The sequence below is a fragment of the Nomascus leucogenys genome, chromosome 15 (assembly GCF_006542625.1).
Source record: "Nomascus leucogenys isolate Asia chromosome 15, Asia_NLE_v1, whole genome shotgun sequence".
Taxonomy (NCBI): Eukaryota; Metazoa; Chordata; class Mammalia; order Primates; family Hylobatidae; genus Nomascus; species Nomascus leucogenys.
The window spans coordinates 30,906,560-30,932,541 of record NC_044395.1 but is presented as its reverse complement, the minus strand read 5'-3'; the positions used below and the strand labels follow the sequence as shown (position 1 = coordinate 30,932,541).

At 39.4% G+C, this 25,982-nt stretch overlaps 1 protein-coding gene across 2 annotated transcripts in view; it reads right to left on the bottom strand.

Annotated features, from left to right (window-relative positions):
- Positions 1-1,389: 1,389 nt before the first annotated feature.
- PDGFD (platelet derived growth factor D) overlaps positions 1,390-25,982 on the bottom strand; it is a 250,594-nt gene continuing 226,001 nt past the window's right edge. For both annotated transcript variants that reach the window (XM_003253060.3, XM_003253059.3), the window contains exons 6-7: positions 21,173-21,387; positions 1,390-4,020 (exon numbers count right to left, since the gene is read on the bottom strand). In XM_003253060.3, coding sequence (XP_003253108.1) covers positions 3,895-4,020; positions 21,173-21,387 — 341 coding nt within the window. In that variant the 3' untranslated portion in view covers positions 1,390-3,894. The remainder of the gene's footprint in view (positions 4,021-21,172; positions 21,388-25,982) is intronic.

Here is a 25,982-nt window from a genome sequence, read left to right as displayed (position 1 = left end):
GGGAATTATAAATATTCTGTCTTCTAGCATGTTTGACTAGGGCTGTCAATAAACAAAATTGCATTTCCTAGGACTTAAGGCATGAATACTAATCTATGAATTTTAATTTAATATTCTGAGGAACCTAGGAGAGTATCAACAATTTAGACATCTGTTGAGTTATTCTCAGACTAAAACTGGACATGTGAACATTTCAGGAAATGAAATAAAATTCTTAATGTCTTTGTATTAAAATGCAACATATATACATATATACACATATATACACATATGACTATTATGACTTTTTACATAAAAACCCCAGTTACTTGAATTAGCTATTAGGCACAGAATTATTTGTCCCAGTCCCCATCCCTCCCCCATGCTCACACACTAGCTGGTATTTCTGATGGTAAAATTAATTCCTGCCACAGAATAACAGGTCTTCACTCCCATTCCCCAAATGACCTAAAACCACTAAAATGGCAGAGTTTCATTCAGCACTGCAGCTGCTATTTTGTCTCCAGCAGGATGATATAAAGATTAGGCTATAATCAAAAGCAAAAATTCTTGCATATGCACTGCAGCTAGAAGAGCTCTCTTTACGCTATGTGCCTCTTCACAAATTATAAAGCACATGTTATAGGAGTGTAGCTCCTAAACTGGTCTTTCTGAACTGATAACAGTGAATCACTAGCTGGCTGGGGTGTGCACCCAGATGGGAAAAGGAGGTGGACAAAAGGGAAATGAGATTGTAATGTTGTTGACTTCAGGCCTCAAGGAAGAGAGGGCTGTGGATTTTCTCAGGTGAGGAACAATGTCAGCGGAGAACATAACTCATTATAAGACTCATGGGGAAACAGTCAAATGAAGAAGCAACAAAGCAGCAACAAAACCAAACCCAAGTCTTGCCCCACTGTGCAGCTGCAGGACAAACACAGAACAGAAGCCGGTAGTTGGGGAACAAAGTGTTGTTCTTTCAAGCATTATAAAATGAAGCCTTCAGAAATTACTCAATCTTGTCATTCCAAACAGTTTGATGCATTTGTAAAAAAAAGTTTTCTTTTTTTTTTTGAAAGGAGTCTCGTTCTGTTGCCCAGGCTGGAGTGCAGTGGCGTGATCTCGGCTCACTGCAACCTCTGCCTCCCGGTTCAAGTGATTCTCCTGCCTCAATCTCCTGAGTAGCTGGGACTACAGGCGCCTACCACCACACCTGGCTCATTTTTGTATTTTTAGTAGAGACAGGGTTTCACCATGTTGGCCAGGATGGTCCCAATCTCCTTGTGATCCACCCCCTCGGCCGCCCAAAGTGCTAAGGTTATAGGCTTGAGCCACCGCGTCCGGCTGGAAGTTTTCTTTTTTTAGCAGTGTACATCTTTTAAAACTGCAATTGAGTACTGAATAATGGAGTAGTTTTGTTCAAAATCAATATTTATTTTTCATGAAGATAAGAGGCATATTACATTTGCTATAGAAAATGCTATGAGAGGAAAAAGCTGCAAGTTACCGATATGACAAAAAACATAAAAAAACTCTACTTATGAAAGTGTTTTGCCCTATAAGAACATATTGAATAAAAGGCATTAGTCCAGGTGAATGAGCCATGTGGAAATGTGGATTTATTAGGGTTTGTTTTGAAATGCAATTTGTACGGTGAGCTTTTTATTCCTTTGATGGCTATCAAATAGATTTATTGGCTACATGTTAGAAGTGCAATAGATAACAGGTAACCAAGGGAGAAGTTTTAATAAAACTCTCAGGAAAGGCAAAGAAAAGTGAGTGAATATGCCTGCTTACATTTCAGCTAATAAATAAAAAGTGCAGGTAGGGCTTTAACTGAAAAGCTTGCTGGTTATTGCAGCCTGGAAGGTTTATTGAAAACTGGGTAGAACACTCTAATTTTTTATATTTACAGCTACAATGTGAGCTGTTCAGGTTAGAGTGATGTAACGTTCATTTTGACTTTGGTACAGGAAACTGATGTTTTCACAGGAAACTTGCAAAGCGGTTATGAAGAGGAAGAGCGTTCTTAATTATTAGTGTCTGCCTGAGCTATTTCTGATTGTGTTCTGGGATTTTGGAGAATTGAACAATAGAGTATTTAATTTTACCACTCCCCTCTTGAGTAAAAACATCAGACACTTTTAGGAAAGTTTTAGAAGGTACATCTTCAATAAGCAGAGATCTTTCATCTCAAATAACTGGGAAGAATAGCACTGCTTAAGAATAGTTGAACTTGGATCTGAGAGCACCATACTTAGAAATCTAAGTATATTTAGGTCACTCATCTGACACTGGGACTTCACCAGCCCTGTCACCCAAACTGGTTGTAGTTAGTAGGACCACAAACTCACTGAAGAAATCTGCTTTCCTTTTAACTTTCAAGGCAATAAGAAAAATGTAGTTCTCTGTTAGCAGTCCCTGAGCTATCTGAATTTTGGTGTTTGTCTCTTAAGCTTCTTGCTTTGGAGAATGATGAATCATTTCCTACTCCTGGAGTTAGTCTCCTTTAAAATAGACACGAAGGAGGCAGAGAGAAAAAATTACTCTAAATACCATTAACCAATGTGAAACAGTTTTCTATTAAACAGTAGGAGAGCAGGGCCAAACTTGTGTTACCACAATTGACAACTGGCTTCTTAAAGCAAGCTCCATAGATTAAGAACCAGAGTCTCTAGGACTGATTTTACTTGGTTCAGAAACAGGAAATCAGAACAGTGAGCAAGTATATGATTAGAAATTTACATTAATAAAATGTGATTTTTTTGATACACAAAAGCTTTTAGGTTATAAATAATCTATGATGGCTTGCCAAACATAAAATGCCATTATAAATCCATGCCTATATTTCAAAAAGACAGGAACACAAAAGCAAGATACATTAAATTAATTGGCATAGTTTGGAGAGTTCGAATCCATTATCAGATATGGATCCTATCAAATATCCCACCTAATTTCCAGTTATGTCGATGTTTCAATGTTCACTTTTTAAGTTCTCAACTACCCGCATCTTTCAATGAACACCATCTGGAAAGGTTCATACAGAATCCCCATGCCATTCTTGAAAGGATTTGCTTTTGTGGAGGGGTTTTGCAAAGAAAAACAATTCAAATTCTGTTATAGCTTATACGTTGTCTCTGTAGGATTATAATAAGAAACCTTCTAAGTAAGTTTTTGAGATAGGTGTTAAATGAATAAGCATGCCTCAGCAAAATGCATAAAAAGCACAATGATTTCATTTCTAAAGCACTTATATTATTATGGCACGGTTTTGTAGACAGGTTATTATAGTCCACATAGGTAAGTATGCAGTGCTTCTCATGGAAACAATGCTTAGGTATTGGCCTTTTCTCTGGAAACCATATTTTTCCTTTTTAAATAATCAACTAAGATGTATATGTAAGAAAGCCTCATTTTTTGATTTTTAATGTACAAGATGCTTTCTTTGAGAGCAAGATTCAAAATTGTTTTGTGTTTCAAAATTTAAAAATAAATTTATCTCCTAAATTTTCTAAAGACATGTTTCATATATTTGACCATCCCTTATTTTGGCAAAGGATTTTAAGAGTATAACTCAAACATATGTAAGCTCTGGTGTACCTGGTTATATATACCGAAAAAACCATTTGATCTATATACACATAGACACGAATATATTTCTGTGTGTGTGTGTATATATATAACCTCAAACACTATTATTAAATGCAATCCTATATTCTTAGGTATAGAAGTTGATGATATACCTTTCTACTTGCCATGGCATTAACAAAGCAAGGCTGAGACTCAGCAACCACTTGTGTTCATTACATTGCAGGCTAGTAGTAAGTTTGGTTGCTGGCAGGAAAAGGGTCTCTTATCTCACCCTCCTTAAACTAAAGGTTCTTTCAGGCTTAATGTAAGGATGTGCACATTCTCTTATCGAGGTGGTCTTGAGCTGCAGATACAATCGCATCGTTCATGGTGATCCAACTGGATGTCAACCAGAGCCATGGTCTTAGCTCTGCCCCTCCTCTTGATGTGGCCAGGCTCAAACTGTAATACCTGGGACAAGAAGCACATCTTCTGTTAGAAAGCCTTTGGAGTTCAACTCAGTCAGTTGCCACTTATTACCTTTTTGACAACTAGTTCTTAGCCCTTTGAGAACCCAACAGAAGCTATGGGCTTGCTATTAGAATGCACACATTGCTATTAGAATGTACACGTTTTTCAAATAATTGACCCCTTGAAGTGGAGGAATCAATTGATCCCAGAGTAATGCCCAGCATTACCTACCTGAAGTACCCAGATGATTTCATGTGTCTTAGCAGGTATTTATTAATAGCTTTCTAAGGGCCTGCTTTGGGCCAAGTGCTGTTCCAAATATTATCATAAAGATCCTTCTGACCAATGCATGTGTTATAGATGAATACAATACTTGAGCATATTATTAGCATGGAGAGGAAAATGAATAAAATCATGAATACAATATGCTGGTATATCTAAATCTTTAGTTGAAGTAAAACATGTTGTCCTGGAGTTGCTGGCAAGATGGCCGAATAGGAACAGTTCTGGTCTGCAGTTCCCAGCCAGAACGACGCAGAAGGCAGGTGATATCTGCATTTCCAACTGAGGTACCCAGTTCATTTCACTGGGATTGGTTAGACATTGGGTACAGCCCACGGAAAGCAAGCTGAAGCAGGATGGGGTGTCGCCTCAGCCAGGAAGTGCAAGGGGTTGGGGGATCTCCCTCCCCTAGCCAAGGGAAGCCATGAGAGACTGTACCAGGAGGAATGGTGCACTCTAGTCCAGATACTGCACTTTTCCCATGGTCTTTGCAACTGGGACATCAGGAGATTTCCTCCAGTGCTTATGCCACCAGGGCCCTGGGTTTCAAGCACAAAACTGGGCGGCCGTTTGGACAGACACCGAGCTAGCCGCAGCGGTTTATTTTTCATACCCCAGTGGTGCCTGGAATGCCAGCAAGATAGAACCATTCACTCCCCTGGAAAGGGGCTGAAGCCAGGGATCCAAGTGATCTGGCTCAGTGGGTCCCACCCCCATGGAGCCCAGCTAGCTAAGATCCACTGGCTTGAAATTCTCCTGCCAGCACAGCAGTCTGAGATTGGCCTGGGATGCTTGAGCTTGGTGGGGGGGAGGGGCATCCGCCATTGCTGAGGCTTGAGTAGGCGGTTTTATTCTCACAGTGTAAACAAAGCTGCTGGGAAGTTTGAATGGGGCGGAGCCCACCGCAGCTCCACAAGGCTGCTGTGGCCAAACTGCCTCTCTAGATTCCTCCTCTTTGGACAGGTCATCTCTGAAAGAAAGGCAGCCGCCCCAGTCAGGGACTTATAGATAAAACCCCCATCTCCCAGGGACAGAGAACCGGGGGGAAGGGGTGGCTGTGGGCACAGCTTCTCAGACTTAAACGTTCCTGCCTGGCGGCTCTGAAGAGAGCAGCAGATCTCCCAGCACAGCATTTGAGCTCTGATAAGGAACAGGCTGCCTCCTCAAGTGCGTCTCTGACCCTCATGTATCCTGACTGGGAGACACCACCCAGTAGGGACCAATAGACATTTCATACAGGAGAGCTGTGGCTGGCATCTGGTGGGTGCCCCTCTGGGACAAAGCTTCCAGAGGGAGGAACAGGCAGCAATCTTTGTGTTCTGCAGCCTCTGCTGGTGACACCCAGGCAAACAGCGTCTGGAATGGACCTCCAGCAAACCCCAGAAGACCTGCAGCAGAGGGGCCTGACTGTTAGAAGGAAAACTAACAAACAGAAAGGAATAGTATCAACATCAACAAAAAGGACATCCACTCAGGGACTCCATCTGAAGGTCAAGAACATCAAAGACCAAAGGTAAATAAAACCAAAAAGATGGGGAAAAACCAGTGCAGGAACGCTGAAAATTCCAAAAACCAGAACGCCTCTTCTCAACCAAATGATCACAACTCCTCGCCAGCAAGGGAACAAAATCGGATGGAGAATGAGTTTGAGGAATTGACAGAAGTAGGCTTCAGAAGGTGGGTAATAACAAACTCCTTCGAGCTAAAGGAGCATTTTCTAACCCAATGCAAGGAAGCTAACAACCTTGAAAAAAGGTTAGATGAATTGCTAACTAGAATAACCAGTTTAGAGAAGAACATAAATGACCTGATGGAGCTGAAAAACGCAGGACGAGAACTTCGTGAAGCATACACAAGCTTCAATAGCCAAATTGATCAAGCAGAAGAAAGGATATCAGTGATTGAAGATCAAATTGATGAAATAAAGCGAGAAGACAAGATTACAGAAAAAAGAGTGAAAAGAAACAAACAAAGCCTCCAAGAAACTGGAACTATGTGAAAAGACCAAATCTACGTTTGATTGGTATACCTGAAAGTGATGGGGAGAATGGAACCAAGTTGGAAGACACTCCTCAGGGTACTATCCAGGAGAATTTCCCCAATCTAGCAAGGCAGGCCAACATTCAAATTCAGGAAATATGGAGAACACCACAAAGATACCCCTCAAGAACAGCAATCCCAAGACACATAATCTTCAGATTCACCAAGGTTGAAATGAAGGAAAAAATGTTAAGGGCAGCCAGAGAGAAAGGTCGGGTTACCCACAAAGGGAAGCCAATCAAACTAACAGCAGATCTCTTGGCAGAAACCCTACAAGCCAGAAGAGAGCAAAGGCCAATATTCCACATTCTTAAAGAAAAGAATTCTCAACCCAGAATTTCATATCCAGCCAAACCAAGCTTCATAAGTGAAGGAGAAATAAAACCCTTTACAGAGAAGCAAATGCTGACAGATTTTGTCACCACCAGGCCTGTCTTACAAGAGCTCCTGAAGGAAGCACTAAACATGGAAAGGAACAACTGGTACCAGCCACTGCAAAAACATCCCAAATTGTAAAGACCATTGACACTATGAAGAAACTGCATCAACTAATGGGCAAAATAACAAGCTAGCGTCATAATGGCAGGATCAAATTCACACATAACAATATTAACCTTAAATGTAAGTGGGCTAAACTCCCCAATTAAAAGACACAGACTGGCAAATTGGATAAAGAGTCAAGACTCATCAGTGTGCTGTATCCAGCAGACCCATCTCACATGAAAAGACACAGATAGGCTCAAAATAAAGGGATGAAGGAAGATTTACCAAGTAAATGGAAAACAAACAAACAAAAAAAAGCAAGGGTTGCAATCCTAGTCTCTGATAAAACAGACTTTAAACAAACAAAGATCAAAAGAGACAAAGAAGGCCATTACATAATGGTAAAGGCATCAATGCAACAAGAAGAGCTAACTATCCTAAATATACATGCACCCAATACAAGAGCACCCAGATTCATAAAACAAGTTCTTAGAGACCTACAAAGAGACTTAGACTCCCACACAATAATAGTGGGAGTCTAAATAATAAATAGACACTTTAACACCCCACTGTCAATATTAGGCAGATCGATGAGACAGAAAGTTAACAAGGATATCCAGGAGTTGAACTCAGCTCTGGACCAAGCAGACCTAATAGATATCTACAGAACTCTCCACCCCAAATCAACAGAATATGCACTCTTCTCAGCACCACATTGCACTTATTTTAAAATTGACCACATAATTGTAAGTAAAACACTCTGCAGAAAATGCAAAAGAACAGAAATCATAACAGTCTCTCAGACTACAGTGCAATCAATTTAGAACTCAGAATTAAGAAACTCACTCAAAATCTCACAAGTACGTGGAAACTGAACAACCCACTCCTGAATGACTACTGGGTAAATAACAAAATGAAGGCAAAAATAAAGATGTTCTTTGAAACCAATGAGAACAAAGACACAATGTACCAGAATATCTAGGGCATATTTAAAGCAGTGTGTAGAGGGAAATTTATAGCACTAGATGCCTACAAGAGAAAGCAGGAAATATCTACAATTGACACCCTAACATCACAATTAAAAGAACTAGAGAAGAAAGGGCAAACAAATTCAAAAGCTAGCAGAAGACAAGAAATAACTTAGATCAGAGCAGAACTGAAGGAGATAGAGACACAAAAAACCCTTCAAAAAATCAATGAATCCAGGAGCTGGTTTTTTGAAAAGATCAACAAAATAGATAGACCGCTAGCCAGACTAATAAACAAGAAAAGAGAGAAGAATCGAATAGATGCAATAAAAAATGATAAAGGGGATATCACCACCGATCCCACAGTAATATAAACTATTATCAGAGAATACTATAAACACCTCTATGCAAATAAACTAGAAAATCTAGAAGAAATGGATAAATTCCTGGACACATATGTAGCCTGTATGAACCTTGGGGGACAGAACAAAAGGGGACGAATGCAGAAATAAAAGACAAAGACAAAAGAATATGTTTGGAAGTAGGGGTCAGGGGGCACCTTTCCTCTAGTGGACAAGGGCCCTGATCTTTACACAGCCCTCTGTATTTATTAGGCAAAAGAGATAGCCAGAAGGTGGGTTGGAAGAAGAGGTCAGCTGCTAGGTTCAGAGTAGGCTTGCAAGACTGCATTCCTCAAACAATAGGCTCTAGATGTCCCAGTAGATAACCTCAAGGAGCCAGCGCCAGGGAGTGATGGCCCTCAGCAAACCTTCTAGGGCAGGCACAGAAGTAAGTTTGCCCACATTCTGTATTCACGATAAACAGTTTGCTGTTTGATCAAGTAGCCTCCAGTGGAATGCTGAGTTGGTCATGATCCCTTTGGCCTTTTTGGCTCCCAAAATACATACACCCTCTCAAGACTAAACCAGGAAGAAGTCGAATCCCTGAATAGACCAATAACAAGTTCTAAAATTGAGGCAGTAGTTGATAGCCTACCAACCAAAAAAAGTCCAGGACCAGATGGATTAACTGCTGAATTCTACCAGAGATACAAAGAGGAGCTGGTACCATTCCTTCTGAAACTATTCCAAAAAATAGAAAAAAGAGGGAATCCTCCCTAACTCATTTTATGAGGCCAGCATCATCCTGATACCAAAACCTGGCAGAGACACAACAAAAAAAGAAAATTTCAGACCAATATCCCTGATGAACATCGATGCAAAAATCCTCAATAAAATACTGGTAAACCAAATCTGGCAGCACATCAAAAAGCTTATCTACCATGATCAAGTTGGCTTCATCCTTGGGATGCAAGGCTGGTTGAAAATACGCAAATCAATAAATGTAATCTATCATATAAACAGAACCAATGACAAAAACCACATGATGATCTCAATAGATGCAGAAAAGGCCTTTGACAAAATTCAACAGCCCTTCACGCTAAAAACTCTCAATAAACTAGGTATCAACGGAACATATCTCAAAATAATAAGAGCTATTTATGACAAACTCACAGCCAATATCATATTGAATGGGCAAAAACTGGAAGCATTCCTTTTGAAAACCAGCACAAGACAAGGATGCCCTCTCTCACCACTCCTACTCAACATACTCTTGGAAGTTCTGGCCAGGGCAATCAGGCAAGAGAAAGAAATAAAGGTATTCAAATAGGAAGAGAGGAAGTCAAATTGTCTCTGTTTGCAGATGACATGATTGTATATTTAGAAAACCCCACTGTCTCAGCCCAAAACCTCCTTAAGCTAATAAGCAACTTCAGCAAAGTCTCAGGATACAAAATCAATGTGCGAAAATCACAAGTATTCCCATACACCAATAATAGACAAACAGAGAGCCAAATCATGAGTGAACTCTCATTCACAATTGCTACAAAGAGAATAAAATACCTAGGAATAAAATTTACAAGGGATGTGTAGGAACTCTTCAAGGAGAAATACAAACCACTGCTCAAGGAAATAAGAGAGGACACAAACAAATGGAAAAACATTCCATGCTCATGGATAGTAAGAATCATGAAAATAGCCATACTGCCCAAAGTAAATTATAGATTCAGTGCTACCCGCATCAAGCTACCATTGATTTTCTTCACAGAATTGGAAAAAACTGCTTTAAATTTCATATGGAACCAAAAAAAGAGCCTGCATAGCCAAGACAATCCTAAGCAAAAAGAACAAAGCTGGAGGCATCATGCTACCTGACTTAAAACTATACTATAAGGCTACAGTAACCAAAACTGCATAGTACTGGTACCAAAACAAATATATAGACCAATGGAACAGAACAGAGGCCTCAGAAATAACACCACAATCTACATCCATCTGATCTTTGACAAACCTGACAAAAACAAGCAATGGAAAAAGGATCCCCTATTTAATAAATGGTGTTGGAAAAACTGGCTAGTCATATGCAGAAAGCTGAAACTGGATCCCTTCCTTACACCTTATACAAAAGTTAACTTAAGATGAATTAAAGACTTAAATGTAAGACCTAAAACCATAAAAACCCAGAAGAAAACATAGGCAATACCATTCAGGACATAGGCATAGGCAAAGACTTCATGACCAAAATATCAAAATCAATGGCAACAAAAGCCAAAAGAGACAAATGGGATCTGATTAAACTAAAGAGCTCCTGCACCGCAAAAGAAACTATCAAATCAGAGTGAACAGGCAACCTACAGAATGGGAGAAAATTTTTGCAATCTATCGATCTGACAAAGGCTAATATCCAGAATCTACAAAGAACTTAAACAAATTTACAAGAAAAAACAAACCCATCAAAATGTGGGCAAAGGATATGAACAGACACTTCTCAAAAGAAGACATTTATGCAGCCAACAAACATATGAAAGCCATCATCATTGGTCATTAGAGAAATGCAAAGCAAAACCACAGTGACATACCATCTCACGCTAGTTAGAATGGTGATCACTAAAAAGTCAGGAAACAACAAATGCTGGAGAGGATGTGGAGAAATAGGAACCCTTTCCCACTGTTGGTGGGAGTGTAAATTAGTTCAACCATGGTGGAAGACAGTGTGGCAATTCCTCAAGGATCTAGAACCAGAAATGCCATTTGACCCAGCAATCCCGTTACTGAGTACATACCCAAAGGAATATAAATCATCCTACTATAAAGACACATGCACACATATGTTTATTGTGGCACTGTTCACAACAGCAAAGACTTGGAACCAACCCAAATGTCCATCAATGATAGACTGGATAAAGAAAACGTGGCAGATATACACCATGAAATACTATGCAGCCATAAAAAGGATGAGTTCATGTCCTTCGCAGAGACATGGATGAAGCTGGAAACCACCATTCTCAGCAAACTAACACAAGAACAGAAAACCAAATACCACATATTCTCACTTGTAAGTGGGAGTCGAACAATGAGAACACATGGACACAGGGAGTGGAACATCACATACCAGGTCCTGTTGGTGGGTGCGGGACTAGGGAAGGGATAGCATTAGGAGAAATACATAATGTACATGACGGGTTGATGGGTGCAGCAAGCCACCATGGCACATGTATACTTATGTAACAAACCTTCACATTCTGCACATGTACCCCACAACTTAAAGTATTAAAAAAAACAAAAAAACACAACATGTTGCCCTGATGAAGGTCATTAGTGGCCATAAATAAGTAAAATGTGTTTTATGTTTTTATATATTTGTTAACATATAATATCCTTTACCATTTAAAACAAATCAGGTTCCAGTAAAATCTTTGAATATTAATACCTGTGTATCAATACAGCATTTCTCAAATCAATAAGTATATCATTAATTTTTAAATTCATAAGTTTAAACATAATTTCTTAAATTAGTAGTTAAATAGAAGCCAACCCTTCTTCCCTGCAGTGGCCTTCATTTAGTGAAATGCTAGCTATTACATAGACATATACTTGGTAAAATTCCATTCTTGTTTTCTAATACACTACATAGTCAGATTAATATATGATTCACTTTATGTTCTTAGATCCCAGTTAGCCTTTATTTTTGATTTTGTCCCATTTTCCTTTTAGATTCTAAACTTGGTCATGGCACCATTAAACAATTCTATAGCATTTTACAGTTTTTGAATAATTCGCACAGGCACTTTTTTTTTCTTTTTACCCTCAGACAAGTCTTTTACATAGTGGAAAAGGTATCATTATGCCCACTTTATATTGAGATTCTAAAGGAGGATAAGTACCTTGTCCAGGGTCTTCCCCTGACTTAGACCTGGGACCAGGACCTGGGATCAAGACATTTAAGCTCCTAGCATATTCTGACTCGAGGCCTCTCTAACATGCCTTCAATTTCCTTTTATGTCTCAATGGTATGTCTGGCTCCCCATGTGAACGGGCAGGGAGACCTGTGATGCTTTGCTTGAACTTTTGTCCTAGGTGAAAGTTAGATGCCTAGAGTCCCCTGCACTCATGCATCACAGTCTGCACATTCCTTTCATTTAGAATTTTGTCATGCTGTTCCATAGACGGTCCAGTGAGGCAGGGAATAAATCACTGCATTTGTTTAATGTTCAATCAAGTTAGGGCACTCTGCTGATGCAGAATGGAAGATGGAGATCTGTTTGTAGCAAAACTTCAAGACTTATGAGTACAAAGTTGGCAGGGGGTGGAGGAAGGAATACCCTACGAAAGTTCTTTAGGGACACAAAGTGTCAGAAATTTTGATATTGGTAAACCTAGTCCAAAGGCCAGTTTTGATAGTTGATTCTATTATCATCTCCTGCAATTCTATTGCACTTACAATAGGTACCTTGGAAGGGGTTGGGGTTTGGACTCCCATAGCTTTGCCAAGAATTTCTCCAAGATGAATTAATTGCTATTTTCCAAGACTATCTGGCCTGTAAAAGAGATTTGAGAACTAGGGGATGCGGGAGAGGGAAATTATTCCTAAGAAGCTGAGTATATGATAAATATTCCTTGTTTAAAGAAGCCTGTTATCAAGGCCTAATAATTTGTGATGACTGGCACCTGTAAAATCAGAGCTCTGTCGATTTGCTTTCTCATTTGATGGCAAACAAAAGTGTGTGCTTTGGGATAAGAGCAAGAGCCTGGGCAGTTTTTCTAACTGATCTTCTGATTGTTCAGGGATTTTCTCTGTGTTTTATATTAAGCAATGTGAGCACGGTATATATGTGTTTTGGTGATAAGAAGAGAAAAATGAATTGGCAGACACATTTTCCCAGACAGGACAGGAAAGCACTATTTGAACAAAGTGGAAATTGGACTGCCTTACTGGATGATCACAGCACTGATGTTCAAAGCTTTCAGATCATGTAATAGTCTTAGGTTCAGGTACACAGCATTGAAAGGAGGAAGAAAGCAAGGCTGATTTAAGGGCATGTAGAAAAATGAAAAGCCTCTAATTGAGAAAGCAAACTGGTGGTTATAGGTTATCTCGTCACCTTTAAAGGGAAGGAACACTGAATTAATTATAGGAGCTGAAGGGCACTTGTTAATAGGTACCCTCACACAGCACTTTCTTATTTTCTGAGCTATGATTCACAGCTGCAAGCACACAACCAGAAATAACAAATCCACTGGGGGGCAACCAGCTGTTTCTTAACACCTACGGGTGCAAATAGGGATCTTGACTCCTCTCCACTCTGGAAAACCACACAAAGCCAGGGAAACTTGATGTCTACTAAATGGAGTGTGACTGAGCCAATTGGTGGGTTTCATACCACCGTACAAAATCAAAGATGCTCAGTTTTGCAAATTACCTCATCACAAAAGATATTTAACTACAGTTACTCACCTTGTTGCCAATAAACCTCTGAATAAATTTTCACCATAAAGCTATTTACACTAATAAAACAATACCAGGCAGAAAAGCTATCTGCTGAGTCGGGTTCTTGTTTATTGGGAATATAAAAAAAGGCTGTTAAGGCCTTGTAACAGTTCTCAAATTAATGGCTGACATAGGAACACAAGTACATATTTTAGGACAAATGCATTATATAAACCCAAATCATTAAGAGTTTATTTAAGATTCTTCCTTTTTTTTTTTTTTTTTTTTGAGATGGAGTTTCAGTCTTCTTGCCCAGGCTAGAGTGCAATGGTGTGATCCCGGGTCACTGCAACCTCCACCTCCCGGGTTCAAGTGATTCTCCTGCCTCAGCCTCCCAAGTAGCTGGGACTACAGGCACGTGCCACCATGCCTGGCTAATTTTTGCATTTTTAGTAGAGATGGGGTTTCTCCATGTTGGCCAGGCTGGTCTTGAACTCCTGACCTCAGGTGATCTGCCTGCCTCAGCCTCCCAAAATGCTGGGATCACAGCATGAGCCACTGCGCCCAGCCTCTTCCTAACTTCTAAAGCAGGCTGTTTTCAGCACACACAGTTTCTCAAGGAAAAAAAAAAAAAAAAGCTTCTCTTTTGATCTCTTTCATGCTTATAGCCTTTATAAAAAATGTACACAGAGTCAATATTTTTAAGGGATGCTAGTGAATTATTCTGAAACCTAAGTGACTACAAGCAAAAATATCTTGAGAAGGGATAACATATTATTTTCTCCCTGAGTAATTACTCAACCTGCAGGCAATAATCACAGCAGTGGCTGGCATTGTAACAGAAGGACTGATATCAAGTCCCAAAGACATAGTACTCCGTTAAAAAGACATAAATGACAAACAGCTCAACACTGTTATACTAAGAAGTTAAGCTTGAAGGTGACAAAAAGCTGGGTTATAGTGGGGGTTTATAACATGCTCATGAATTTTGAAAATGCAATCATGACATCTGTGCATATTTACTTCAAATAGATGCTTTCTGTGAGACTCTAGGGTTACTATGAGGTGTACTCGGTTGCAGTTTTAACTTTACAAAACTAAATAGTTAAATGATTTTGACAGCACCTTAGAGGATTATTGACTACATGTTCAGCCTATCCATTGCAGAAAACATAATGGAAAGCCTGGCTGGGCACTAAATTTCAGAGCATGGCATTAGCATTGGGTATCATTCATGACACAGATGGGCCTTGTCTGCTTGGGGAGTACCTTGCCCCATGTGGCAAGTTTGCCGCTTTGGCAGGAAGGCCTGATGTGAAGCTAGATTGAGAAGGGAGAGGGTGTGCAGTTTGTAATACTTAAACAAGGAGTTCACGAACTTGTAAGTGAGTCATCAGGGAAGAAATGTAATCAGAACTGAGAAAGCCAGACCAGGCTCTCATCTAATTCCACCCACATCTGTCTTGTACTTTATAGTCTTCAGATGCCTTCATTCACCCAGTATCCCCAGGTGGTAAGAAGCACAGGTGTTATCATTGCCATTGTCAAGATGAGTGAATTAACTTTTTTATAAGCAGTCTATAAACATTTACTGTTCCGGATCATATCTTTATTCTTTTTGCATTTGCCTAGCATTTCAACCACCAATTTGTTTTTATTACTTACACAATTTCAATAAGATTTCGGGGGCAGGATCAAGTGTAACAACAGATAATGAATATGATGTAATTTCAGGTTTGCCTGGGAACTCAAAATTGTAGGTTATTATGGGGATGAAGTGAGGAAACCTGAGGCCCTGGGAAGTTTTAAGTGGCTGGTCCTCAGTTGCCCCTCCATGTGGCAAAGCTGGAACCAGAACCCACATCTTTTCTAGTCCTGGAAGTTTTCTGCTCTATTGCCCTATCTTGGTAGGAAAACACCACAGACCATGAGGCTTCACTCAAAGGTGGAGAAAGGACAAGAGGCAGAGAGACTCCACACATTCTAGCTATGAGGTTTCCAAAAAAATAATAGAAAAGAGATTTTCTTGACTTTTGTTATGGTTAGGTATAACCATGACCCAAAAACTCCCTCCCTATTGCTAGAGAATGAAAACTCCTTGTGCAAAATTTATTTTCTGTTGCTTTGGTCTCAATTTGAAAATTTAGGTACTCTTTTTTTCAATAACAGATGTTTCAAACATGTAAAAACAAAGTACTATTCTTTTACCTCAAATCTGAAGGTCAACAGTGTATTACTCTAACCTCATGTTTCATGTATAAATACAGATGCTAGTTGACTTATGATGGGGCTATATCCTGATAAACCCATTGGAGGTTAAAAATATTTTAAGTTGAAAATGCATTAATACCCCCCATAAACCCACTGAAATGTAAAAAAAAAAATCTAAATCTAACCATCATTAAGTTGAGGATAATCTGTACCAATTTATTAACACATCTCCTAACTCTTAAACTGTGATAAAATGCAAATGTTTAATACAAAATTCTACCTTAAAACAAGAAGAAGTCATTTTTTTTTCATTTTGTCCAGATGGATAAATGATTCTAGATGCTATAAATGTGCCAGAATCAGAGATAGGTCTAGGTTTGTGCCATTGAACAAGGTAGTCATGGCCTTGTGTGGTGATTTAAATTTCAATTAGTTAAAACTAAATAAAACTAAAAATTTAGTTTCTATTCGTGCTACACACATTTCAAGTGCCCAATAGCCACATGTTGCTAGTGACTACCATATGGAACACTGCAAATATAGGTTATTCCTATCACTACAGGAAGATCTATTAGACAGTGCAGGTGGTTATGTCAAGCATCCTGACAAAATTATGAGAGGAAGAACAGAGGAAATTAACATCTATCTTTACCTCTCTGATGCTTCCTATGTTTTTGGCTGTTGACTAAATGGATACAGCCAGGGCACCAAATCATGAGAAACAGTGAGTAATAATTTAATAGGTCACTATACTTCAAGGGAATATCCTGTTCCTTCATTATACACTATCAAGAGAAGAGAACTGAAATAATAGTTTCTTCCAATTGTCTACACAATATGTTTTTCTGGAATCCTCCCTTTAACAAAAATCACTACCCAAATTATCTTTTATATCCTATGATGAGCTTCAGGACACTGTACTCCCAAATGCTTTAAGCTGAAGGAATCTGAAAAAACAAGAAAAGCAGAAAGATCACTCTGACCTTCCCCTCACCCTCCATCCTGAAGGAGGTCATAAAACCTAGGATTTTCTGACCTTCCCATGTAGCAAGTCATAAGACCCTCATGTGAGAGGTGCCCCTGTTATACCCAGAAGAAAGAAGAATTCCCCCCCTGCTCTTTTGTTTGAGATGTGGTCTTACTCTGTCACCCAGGCTAGAGTGCAGTTGCATGATCATGATTTGCTGCAACCTTGAACTCCTGGGCTCAAGCAATTCTCCTGCCTCAGCCTCCCAAGTAGCTCAGACCACAGACACATCCTCCACACTTGGCTGCTTAAAAATAATTCATTTTTTTATTTATTATTTATTTATTTATTTTTGTAGAGATGGGGGTCTCGCTATGTTGACCTGGTTGATCTTGAACTCATAGCCTCAAGGGATCATCCCACCTTGGCCTCTCAAAGTGCTGAGATTACAGGCATGAGCCACTGCTCCTGGCCTGAGAATCCTTATCTCCAAAGACAAAGGCAGAACAAAGAAGAATCTGAACAAACAGGCCTTGCTAATTTTCCCCAGTTTATTACCATTAGATCATACTCTGCCCTATCATATTTCTCCACAACTATCCACACTTTATCAAACTTACTGTAAAAAATTATCAGGTTGAACCGCTTTTTTGGTTCTTTACTTCCTTACCAAGGCCTCTGTATCATGTAAAACATATTCAATAAATGAGTACGCTTTTCCTTTGTTATTCTGTCTTTTGTTAGAGTGGCCTAAGCCATGAACCTAGGAAGGGTAGAAGAAAAGGTATTTTTCCGACTCTATATCTAGTACATTCCAAGAAGCATAGAATGATTGTTAAGAGGAAAAATACTTCAACAGGGTACCTACAAACTTTTGAGAGGAAGAAATAATAAAGTTAGTCACATTTTACTGCACAGTGAAAACTGCTCAAAACCCTACAGGAAAACTAATATGACCTGTGAAAAAAGCAATGATATTAGCTTCGTTAGAAGCTTCCAGTTTCTTGGATTTAAATTCCTCAAGGTTGAGCACTGAAATATTTGTGGAGAATCACACAAGCCTGTTATGTGACAAGGTCTCATTACCCCCTTAAGGGTGCTCATCTTTCACAGAAACTCATTTCACATCTCATCAGTTGCAACCATGAGCTGGGGAAACTGGTTTCTCATTTCTCAGAGGTAAGAATACACACACAGAACTCAGAATAAAGGACTAGAATTTTTCCCTAATGAGACTAGGCTCAAGCAACCCCTACTTCTGGAAATGGAATAACCCTTTTGCTATTTCCCACAGGGCACTTGACAGTGATAATTGTGACACATCTCAAAGGTATTTCAGGAGTCTCAGGGGCATATGACAGGAGTGTTTGTTCCAGGTAAGCAGTTACTGGCTGGTGATGGATGTTTATTTTTCCTTTTGTCCAGCACTTGGCAGAGTGATTTTATAGAGCTTTGCAGAGTTCTAGAAGTAAAAATATTAGGACACATGTCTTAAAGAGATGCTTTAGATACAGTTTCAAAGGATGCCAATGTTTCAAACCCACTCATGCGACTGAACAAAGAGATCAAGAGTTTTCCCCTCTACACATTAACTGAGAATAGAAATTTGCAAGTAATGATTATTGTGTGGAGAGGCAAGAAAGGAACTAAGAGGAGGAGGGTAGCCAGGCCTTCAGTGTTCTTCAGAACTAACTGGCTGGGAGGCAAGGGTCTTTGGGGGTCTATGGTTCACTCTGCTGTTCCCACAATAAGTAATTTTTTAAATCAAGCTAAAAATTCTATCTGAGCATAGAGTCAAGATAAAAATAAAGCACTCCACAAATACATCAAAGCCCTGACCTCGAATGTTCTTCCTCACAGTTACTACTAGGTAGAGACCTTGTCACTTCCTAGATTATTTTAACTATAACCTGATTACTGCATTCTGCATTTATCCTTGGGATATGATTAACGGTTATAAAATTCAGGTTCTTAGAAGTGAAGGACGACATCCAATCTAGAGTTCATCAGTTCATACAAAAATAAAACACAATGAACATAGATGATAGCATTCTCTAGATATGAGAACATTTTTTTTCCTTTGAAAACAGCGGGGTGGAGTAAGCAATTCTTATGACTAAGAAAATATGTTCCATGTAGGTCTAAAATAATGTTTCCCTGTCTGAAGTAAGTATGGTCACAGTGGAACAATTTCCTACATTTTCTAAGTTGAAAATATCAATTACTACTTACTCATTTTTGCTTAATCCAGAAGTTACCTCCTAACTTATTATGACTTTTGTGTTGTTCTCAGAATAAAAATCAAAACCAAAACAACACCACCACCACAAAAGCCTCCAAAAAACAGTTTTACAAAGCTAGAGATTTTGTTTAGAGAGAACTATCTATTCCTTTGTTGTGGTGGACACTTTTTAAAATTATTATTATACTTTAAGTTGTGGGATACTTGTGCAGAACGTGCAGGTTTGTTACGTAGGTATACACGTGCCATGGTGGTTTTATGCACTCTTTAACCCATCACCTACATTAGGTATTTCTCCTAATGCTATCCCTCCCCCTACCCCCAACCCACCGACAGTCCCTTCCCTGTGTCCCTGTGTTCAACTCTCACTTATGAGTGAGAACATGTAGTGGTTGGTTTTCTGTTCCTGTGTTAGTTTGCTGAGAATGATGGTTTCCAGCTTCATCCGTGTCTTTGCAAAGGACATGAACTCATCCTTTTTTATGGCTGCAAAGTATTCCATGGTGTATATGTGCCACACTTTCTTTATCCAGTCTATCATTGATGGGAATTTGGGTTGGTTCCAAGTCTTTGCTATTGTGAATAGTGCTGCAATAAACATATGTGTGCATGTGTCTTTATAGCAGAATGATCTATAATCCTTTGGGTATATACCCAGTAATGGGATTGCCGTGGACACTGATGGAGAGCAACTCAAACAGTAATTCCTAACAATAATGTTTGCTTCATATTTTAGTTTATATTTTAAAACATATTTCTGCATGATGTTTAACATCTTGCAAAATATATTTCATACGCATTATTTTATTTGACCCTCAGAGCAACTCTGGAAGGGGTTATCTGATATATTAATTTCTCAGTCCCATTTCACATATGTGAAAACTGAGTCTAAACTTTAGTGACTTGCACATGTTTCCACAATAATAAAGTAATTAGAGCTGCTGCCTATGTCACGGAACAGCTGTAACTCCTCTTCAATCTACTCTCTCTCTCTCTCTCTCTCTCTCTATATATATATATATATATATATAATTTTTTTTTTTGAGATGGAGTTTCTCTTACCCAGGCTGGAGTGCAATGGCGTGATCTCAGCTCATTGCAACCTCCGCCTCCTGGGTTCAAGTGATTCTCCCGCCTCAGCCTCCTGAGTAGCTGGGATTACAGGTGACTGCCACCATGCCTGGCTAATTTTTGTATTTTTAGTAGAGATGGGGTTTTGCCATGTCGGCCAGGCTGTTCTTGAACTCCTGACCTCAGGTGATCCACCCATCTCGGCCTAGCAAAGTGCTAGGATTACAGGCGTGAGCCACTGCACCCGGCCTATCTTTTATGCTCAATAAAGTGCTATATATTACTAGTGATAAGAAAAATCATAGACCCTGGAACCAGTGGATTGGCTCTGTGATTTACTGACCAGGCCATGCTGGCCAACTTACTGATCCTCCTAGGGCTCAGTTTACTCACCTATAAAAAAAGAATAAAAGTAGCAACATTTTTACAATATTGTCGATGGGGTGCTAAATGAGCTAATGATTACTTACGATAGTTTTTGTCAAGCAATAAATGCCATTATTACTATTATTAAGGTTATTGCCCTCTTTAAGTTTTTGTTCCTCCTATATTCTTTTACTTTTGTCTATTTTTGCATAATCCAAGAGCTGATTCCCTGAGTAGCACTTAATAATAGTTAGAATAAACTCAGCATTTCCATTTGAAACATACTTCATATTTAGAAAATAAAAAGATCTTTGACAATTTATATTTTGCTATCTTTACTGTGCCAAATTTATTAAATGATATAATTGAATTAATGTTTTGCTTATTAGATTGTGCAGTCATATCCTGTAAATGAATAACATCATATTTCTTTTTTTTTCTGTCTTTCTGCAAGGAGGTCAAGCTCTGAAATTACTATATCACATATTTGATTATATATTCTAACAAGGTCGATGTTGATCCACATGGTGTATTGTTCAAATTAGAAAAAACAGTGCCTTCGTCAGGATAGGATTAACCTGTCATCAGGGCACTTGGCTTGGCAAACCTAGTGTGGGTAGAATTTCTGCTCCTAATCAAACCCTGGCTGGGTGCCCTTGTGCAGCGAACAATCTGAACAACTGTATGCAATGGCCCTGTCTTCCTGAATCCTATAGATTAAGCATTGCAACAAGAAATCTAAGAATGACATACCTCATGATACTTTTTCACGGTTTTCCCTGAATTGCATGTGCAGGACCTCCAGTTGACAGTTCCACAGCCACAGTTTCCTCCACAGCGCTGCACGAGGAGGCAACGCGGAAAGAAGACCACGTTGGCCAGCTTCAGCTCTTCTCTTATATTGACCGAGTAATTCCTGGGAGTGCAACTGTAACGCTTGGCATCATCATTGAGCCTATCCAGGTCAACTGTAAACAAATACACGCACTGTGTAAGCAAACACAACAGTAAGCACAATTGCTCAGCATGTGTTTTGGGGAATAGAGTGGGAAGATTCTGTGAGGACAACCTTAATCCTGGGATTAAATCCATCCTCAGGCTCTCAATTACCGGGAACCTAAAGTAAAAGACCTAATTTCTCTCTTGATCCCATCTACCCTTTGAAAATAACAACAACAACAAAACAAAACAAAAGAAAAACCTTGGCTAAAATTCATGTCTTGGTTCAAATTTTCTTGCATCTTCTTTATGCAAAAAAAGTTCAGAGGAAAGAAAATGAAACATTTGGCAAATTAAAATAATTGCCTTTATCTTCAAAAAGACAAAATAAATTGCTTCTTCATTCTAAATAAATCCTGACTCTAAGCCATCACTTAAATATAGTTTAAATTATATCTAGGACACATTAGGGACAACAATTGTATTATATTTACCTGGCAGTGAAATTTCACACATAAATGTAATAAAGAAAAGGGTTTTAATTTTATTTTTAACTTCGAAGTTAATCAACATGTTAGAGAAAATGATTTTTTTTTTTCGTGAATACGGTGCATATTTGTGCAATGGGTCCTAGATGGCAGTATAGCATAGTGGTTAAGTGCTTGGGAGCCGCAGTAAAGTTACAACTGCCTTCAATTACATCATGGCTATGTTTCCTTTTAGTTGGAAAGTTATTTAATGGCTCTGAACTTCCGCTTCCTCATCTATAACATGTAATCATTTGAAGAATTGAATGTAACGTGCCTGGCACTCAATGCCAGCTATTCTTATTAATCTTGATTCATTTGAATCTCCCCCTCTCACATTCTTTTCCTTTAAAGTCAAATGGACAAAATTTAAAAATCTACTACATCTTTCTCCCTCTTTATTTTTCTTCTTTGGACATTGCTTTATATAAATGATTATCAAGGGATATGGTCAGTGGGACTTCTATGAACTAAAAGCACCACAATATTTTCAAAGCGAAGTCATAAATATTTACTTGAATTCAATTTGTATTATTGTGTTACATAAATTAGATTTGATTTCGTGTTCTCAAAGTCCATCCAATTATCCATCCATTTGGCAGCCAAATCCTCTTATTGGTGCATACATACATGAGTATCTTCTCACAAGAACACAGTTAGAAGCAAGTACTTTTGTCTGCACAGGACCCACCACCATTTCCCAATGCACGCCCTTGTGTGCACCAGGCCACCACAGAAGGAATCTCATGAATGTTAGGCAGATATCACCATGTTCATTCTAAACTCTAGCCCTGGTAAATGTCTTAGGCTTAAACCAAAACTGCTTAAGGATAAGGAAGAAAAAAAAGCCTTAGGGAGTAGAGGTCAAAAGTCAAGAACAGTGTCAGTAGAATGTATCTAAGGAAAATTGCAGGAACAAGTGTGGACCATGAGTCCACTAACCGCATCCCTGTTTGTCTTTTTATATCCACAACTGTGCTTTGATTCTCAAGGGCAGGGATTTATCCCCAATTGTCATATGCTGAGCCCAGGATACTGTGGGAACTAAATAAATGCCAAATAATCACTATGCATAATTTATTGCTGTTTTTTTCTTCCTTTGTAAAGACATGTCATAACTTTAGCTATAATCAATCCAGATTTAAATTGAATGAACTCTGTCTTGGGAAAGGAACCATTTCATTGCTGCTAAAGCCCTGAAAATAACTGCAAGCAAAGCAGAAAGGATTACATAAATGGATTAAGAAGTGCAGCAATCATCCATTACAAGTGTTACCTTGAGATAAATACTGATGCTGGCCTGTGCATTCCTGGGCTTGTGGACAGGGCTGATGCAGAGGGCCAAATCTGCTGCTTGTGATAATGGGAAGATATTTGTCTAACATGGAGGACTAAAGAGGTACAATTAGCAGGAAGGGATTGTGATGTGTGAGAAGGCAGAGAGGGACAGGACGCAAGCAGCAGCACTGACTCTGCTTTAGTTCAGCCCTCTGCTAAACTATGTCATAACCTTACGGATATGACTACATTTAGTTGTTACCCCCCCCCCCCATTTGAAGTGAGTATTATTTGCTAAGAGTTAACAGTAAATGGTAAAACTGGAATTGAAGCCTTTCTCCCTTTTGCTCCACAGTCTCTGTCACTTTAAGCAGAATAGAGGGATGGTCAGTAAGCCATTAGTTGAAGGAAGAAGACCAATGTTATAAGGGCTGTATTGGACTTTCCTGTCTGATGTTGAACCGGGGTTGGGTGGTGAATGGCCACATCCTTATCTTCAGAAGACACTCAAGACAAAGTACAGCATGCCTTCCCTATGGGAATTCCAATAAACTCCAAAGTGCCCTCCACAAACCAGGAGAAGCCATGTAAGCCTCATTCTATTTGAAACCAAACTCCTCACATTGTATAACTCTTTGACTAGCATTGGTTACTTCCATTTCTTACTCACCATGAGGAGATTCACAATTCTGTCAGTTTTATGCATCAGTTCACTAATGTCACTAAGAACTGTGGCCCAGTGTGACTGCTGTAGAATCCAACTGCCCTACATATCAGGCTATTGAAACCACCGAGGCATTCAGTTTAGAACTAGAACTGAAAGGTTGTTCTGACTGGATGCAAATAACTTCAAAGCGTGATTGCAGACTTTCTGCAGGGGATATTGAGTTTCCAGTCAAAGAAGACTGATAAGTCAGTGCAGCAGAGCAAGGAGCCAGACAGAGGCTGAGGAGCAATTAAGGTTTCTGGTGCTTGGGTTAGAAGGAGATTCTGGAGTGAGACTTCTGGGCGGGAGACAGGCCAAGTGGTGTCAACCCAGAGAGAGGGGCTGCCCTTTCCATTCCTGCATCAGTCTCCATAGCTGAACATTTCAGAGGAGCAGGGGTGCTCCAAATTTAATTCAAGGGCCCACTAATTTCAACTAACGTCCCTTATTTCATCCCAGTCTACATCATGGAATAATCCCTCTTCTTCTGTCATTTTGAATGTTAGTCTTGCTTTATCAAGGCTCTTTGACATCAGTTAAGTTTTTTGGGCCTCACACAGGCAGTTTTCTGGAAAGGCTAAGAAGGCTCCCCTGTCCTCAAAGACTTCCTCTGGACATGCTGTTCAAGTGTGGGGTGCTGCACAGTGCACAGGTGAGCACTTTTCCTTCTGCAGCCCCTGCCTCTAGGTGCAGCCTAATCACAGAGATGCTTTGAGATGTAATAAGAATGCTGGAATCTGAGCTCTAGAATGGGGATGTGAATGCACACCCTTTTATAGTTTCTAATATTAGGTGTGGGAGGAAGGAGAGTCAACCTGTTCTTTTTGATCCTGGCCATCTAGACTACTAAGTACTGTGTTCATGAGTGCATGAAATACTCATAAATGCTATGAATTACATATAATCATTACTCTTACTTTTGCAGTTGGGGAAACTGAGCCTTTGAAAAGTTAAGAAAAAAAAAAAAACTTGTCCACAGCCATACAACCAGTCAGTGGTAGAGCCAGAGTTTGAATCCAGGTCCCTTCATGCCTCTTGTACATATGAGCCCAGTGTGAAGATTTGAAGGAGGGTTCAGAGAGCAGCTTCCACAAGCCATGTTGAAGTCTTCCCACCAGAGGACCTTGCTGTGCAAATGACTTGGCTTCCTAGGTGCACCCATAGGCACTAACCTGTCATTTTCACAATGTCATCAATACACATACCCAAGCATGAGCTCCTGTGTATCCTCATCCATCTATTCAGTTCTGACTAATAAACCAGGCAGCTATTCAGAGTCTACTTTTGTCTTTGGTATTGTTATATAACATTTCGTCCTTTTATCTGAACCGAGTGGACTTTGGCCAATGTGCACTCTTCATTTTGTCCTCATTTCTCCTTGAACCCTTTCTTGCCTCATCTAGGAGCTGAATGGATTGATAGCAATGATTTGTCCTCAGCGGGAACAAATGCCAGGATCCTAGAGATTCTAGTTTCTGTAGGACAGATAAAACCAATATAATACTTCACATACTTGGCAAGCACAACATGGGTGGTGATCAGCTTAAGATAAACATTTAAAAATCTATTCCTTATTAAAGTGAAACGTATTTATTATTTTATACAAGTTACATGTTCTGGCAGACAGAAGTCCAAAATGTGCCTTTCTGGGTCAAAATCAAGGTATGTAAAGGTAAGTCTGTTTTTGTGAATACAAAAATTCATTGTGAAACAAAATAATCTCCTCACTTTGAACATGGGAAAGCACCTTTGTTCTCCACATGCACAATAATTTACTGCTTGTTTTGGTCAACAAGAGGATGGTTTCCTTGAGTCAGTCTCTAAACATTAAGTTATCAGTTGGCTTTCACTGTGTTGGCCATTCATCAATCTTTATTCTGACAGATGCATCACATGCTTTTTTCTCTTGATCATCCACAGACTGTCAGAGAATCCAATTAAACTGCTGCATATCCTTGAAGATAGCCAGTCATCTTTTTCTTTTTCTTTTTTTTTTTTTTTGAGACAGAGTCTCGCTCTGTTGCCCAGGCTGGAGTGCAGTGGCATGATCTCAGCCCACCATAATTTCCACCTCCTGGGTTGAAGCAATTCTACTGCCTCAGCCTTCTGAGTA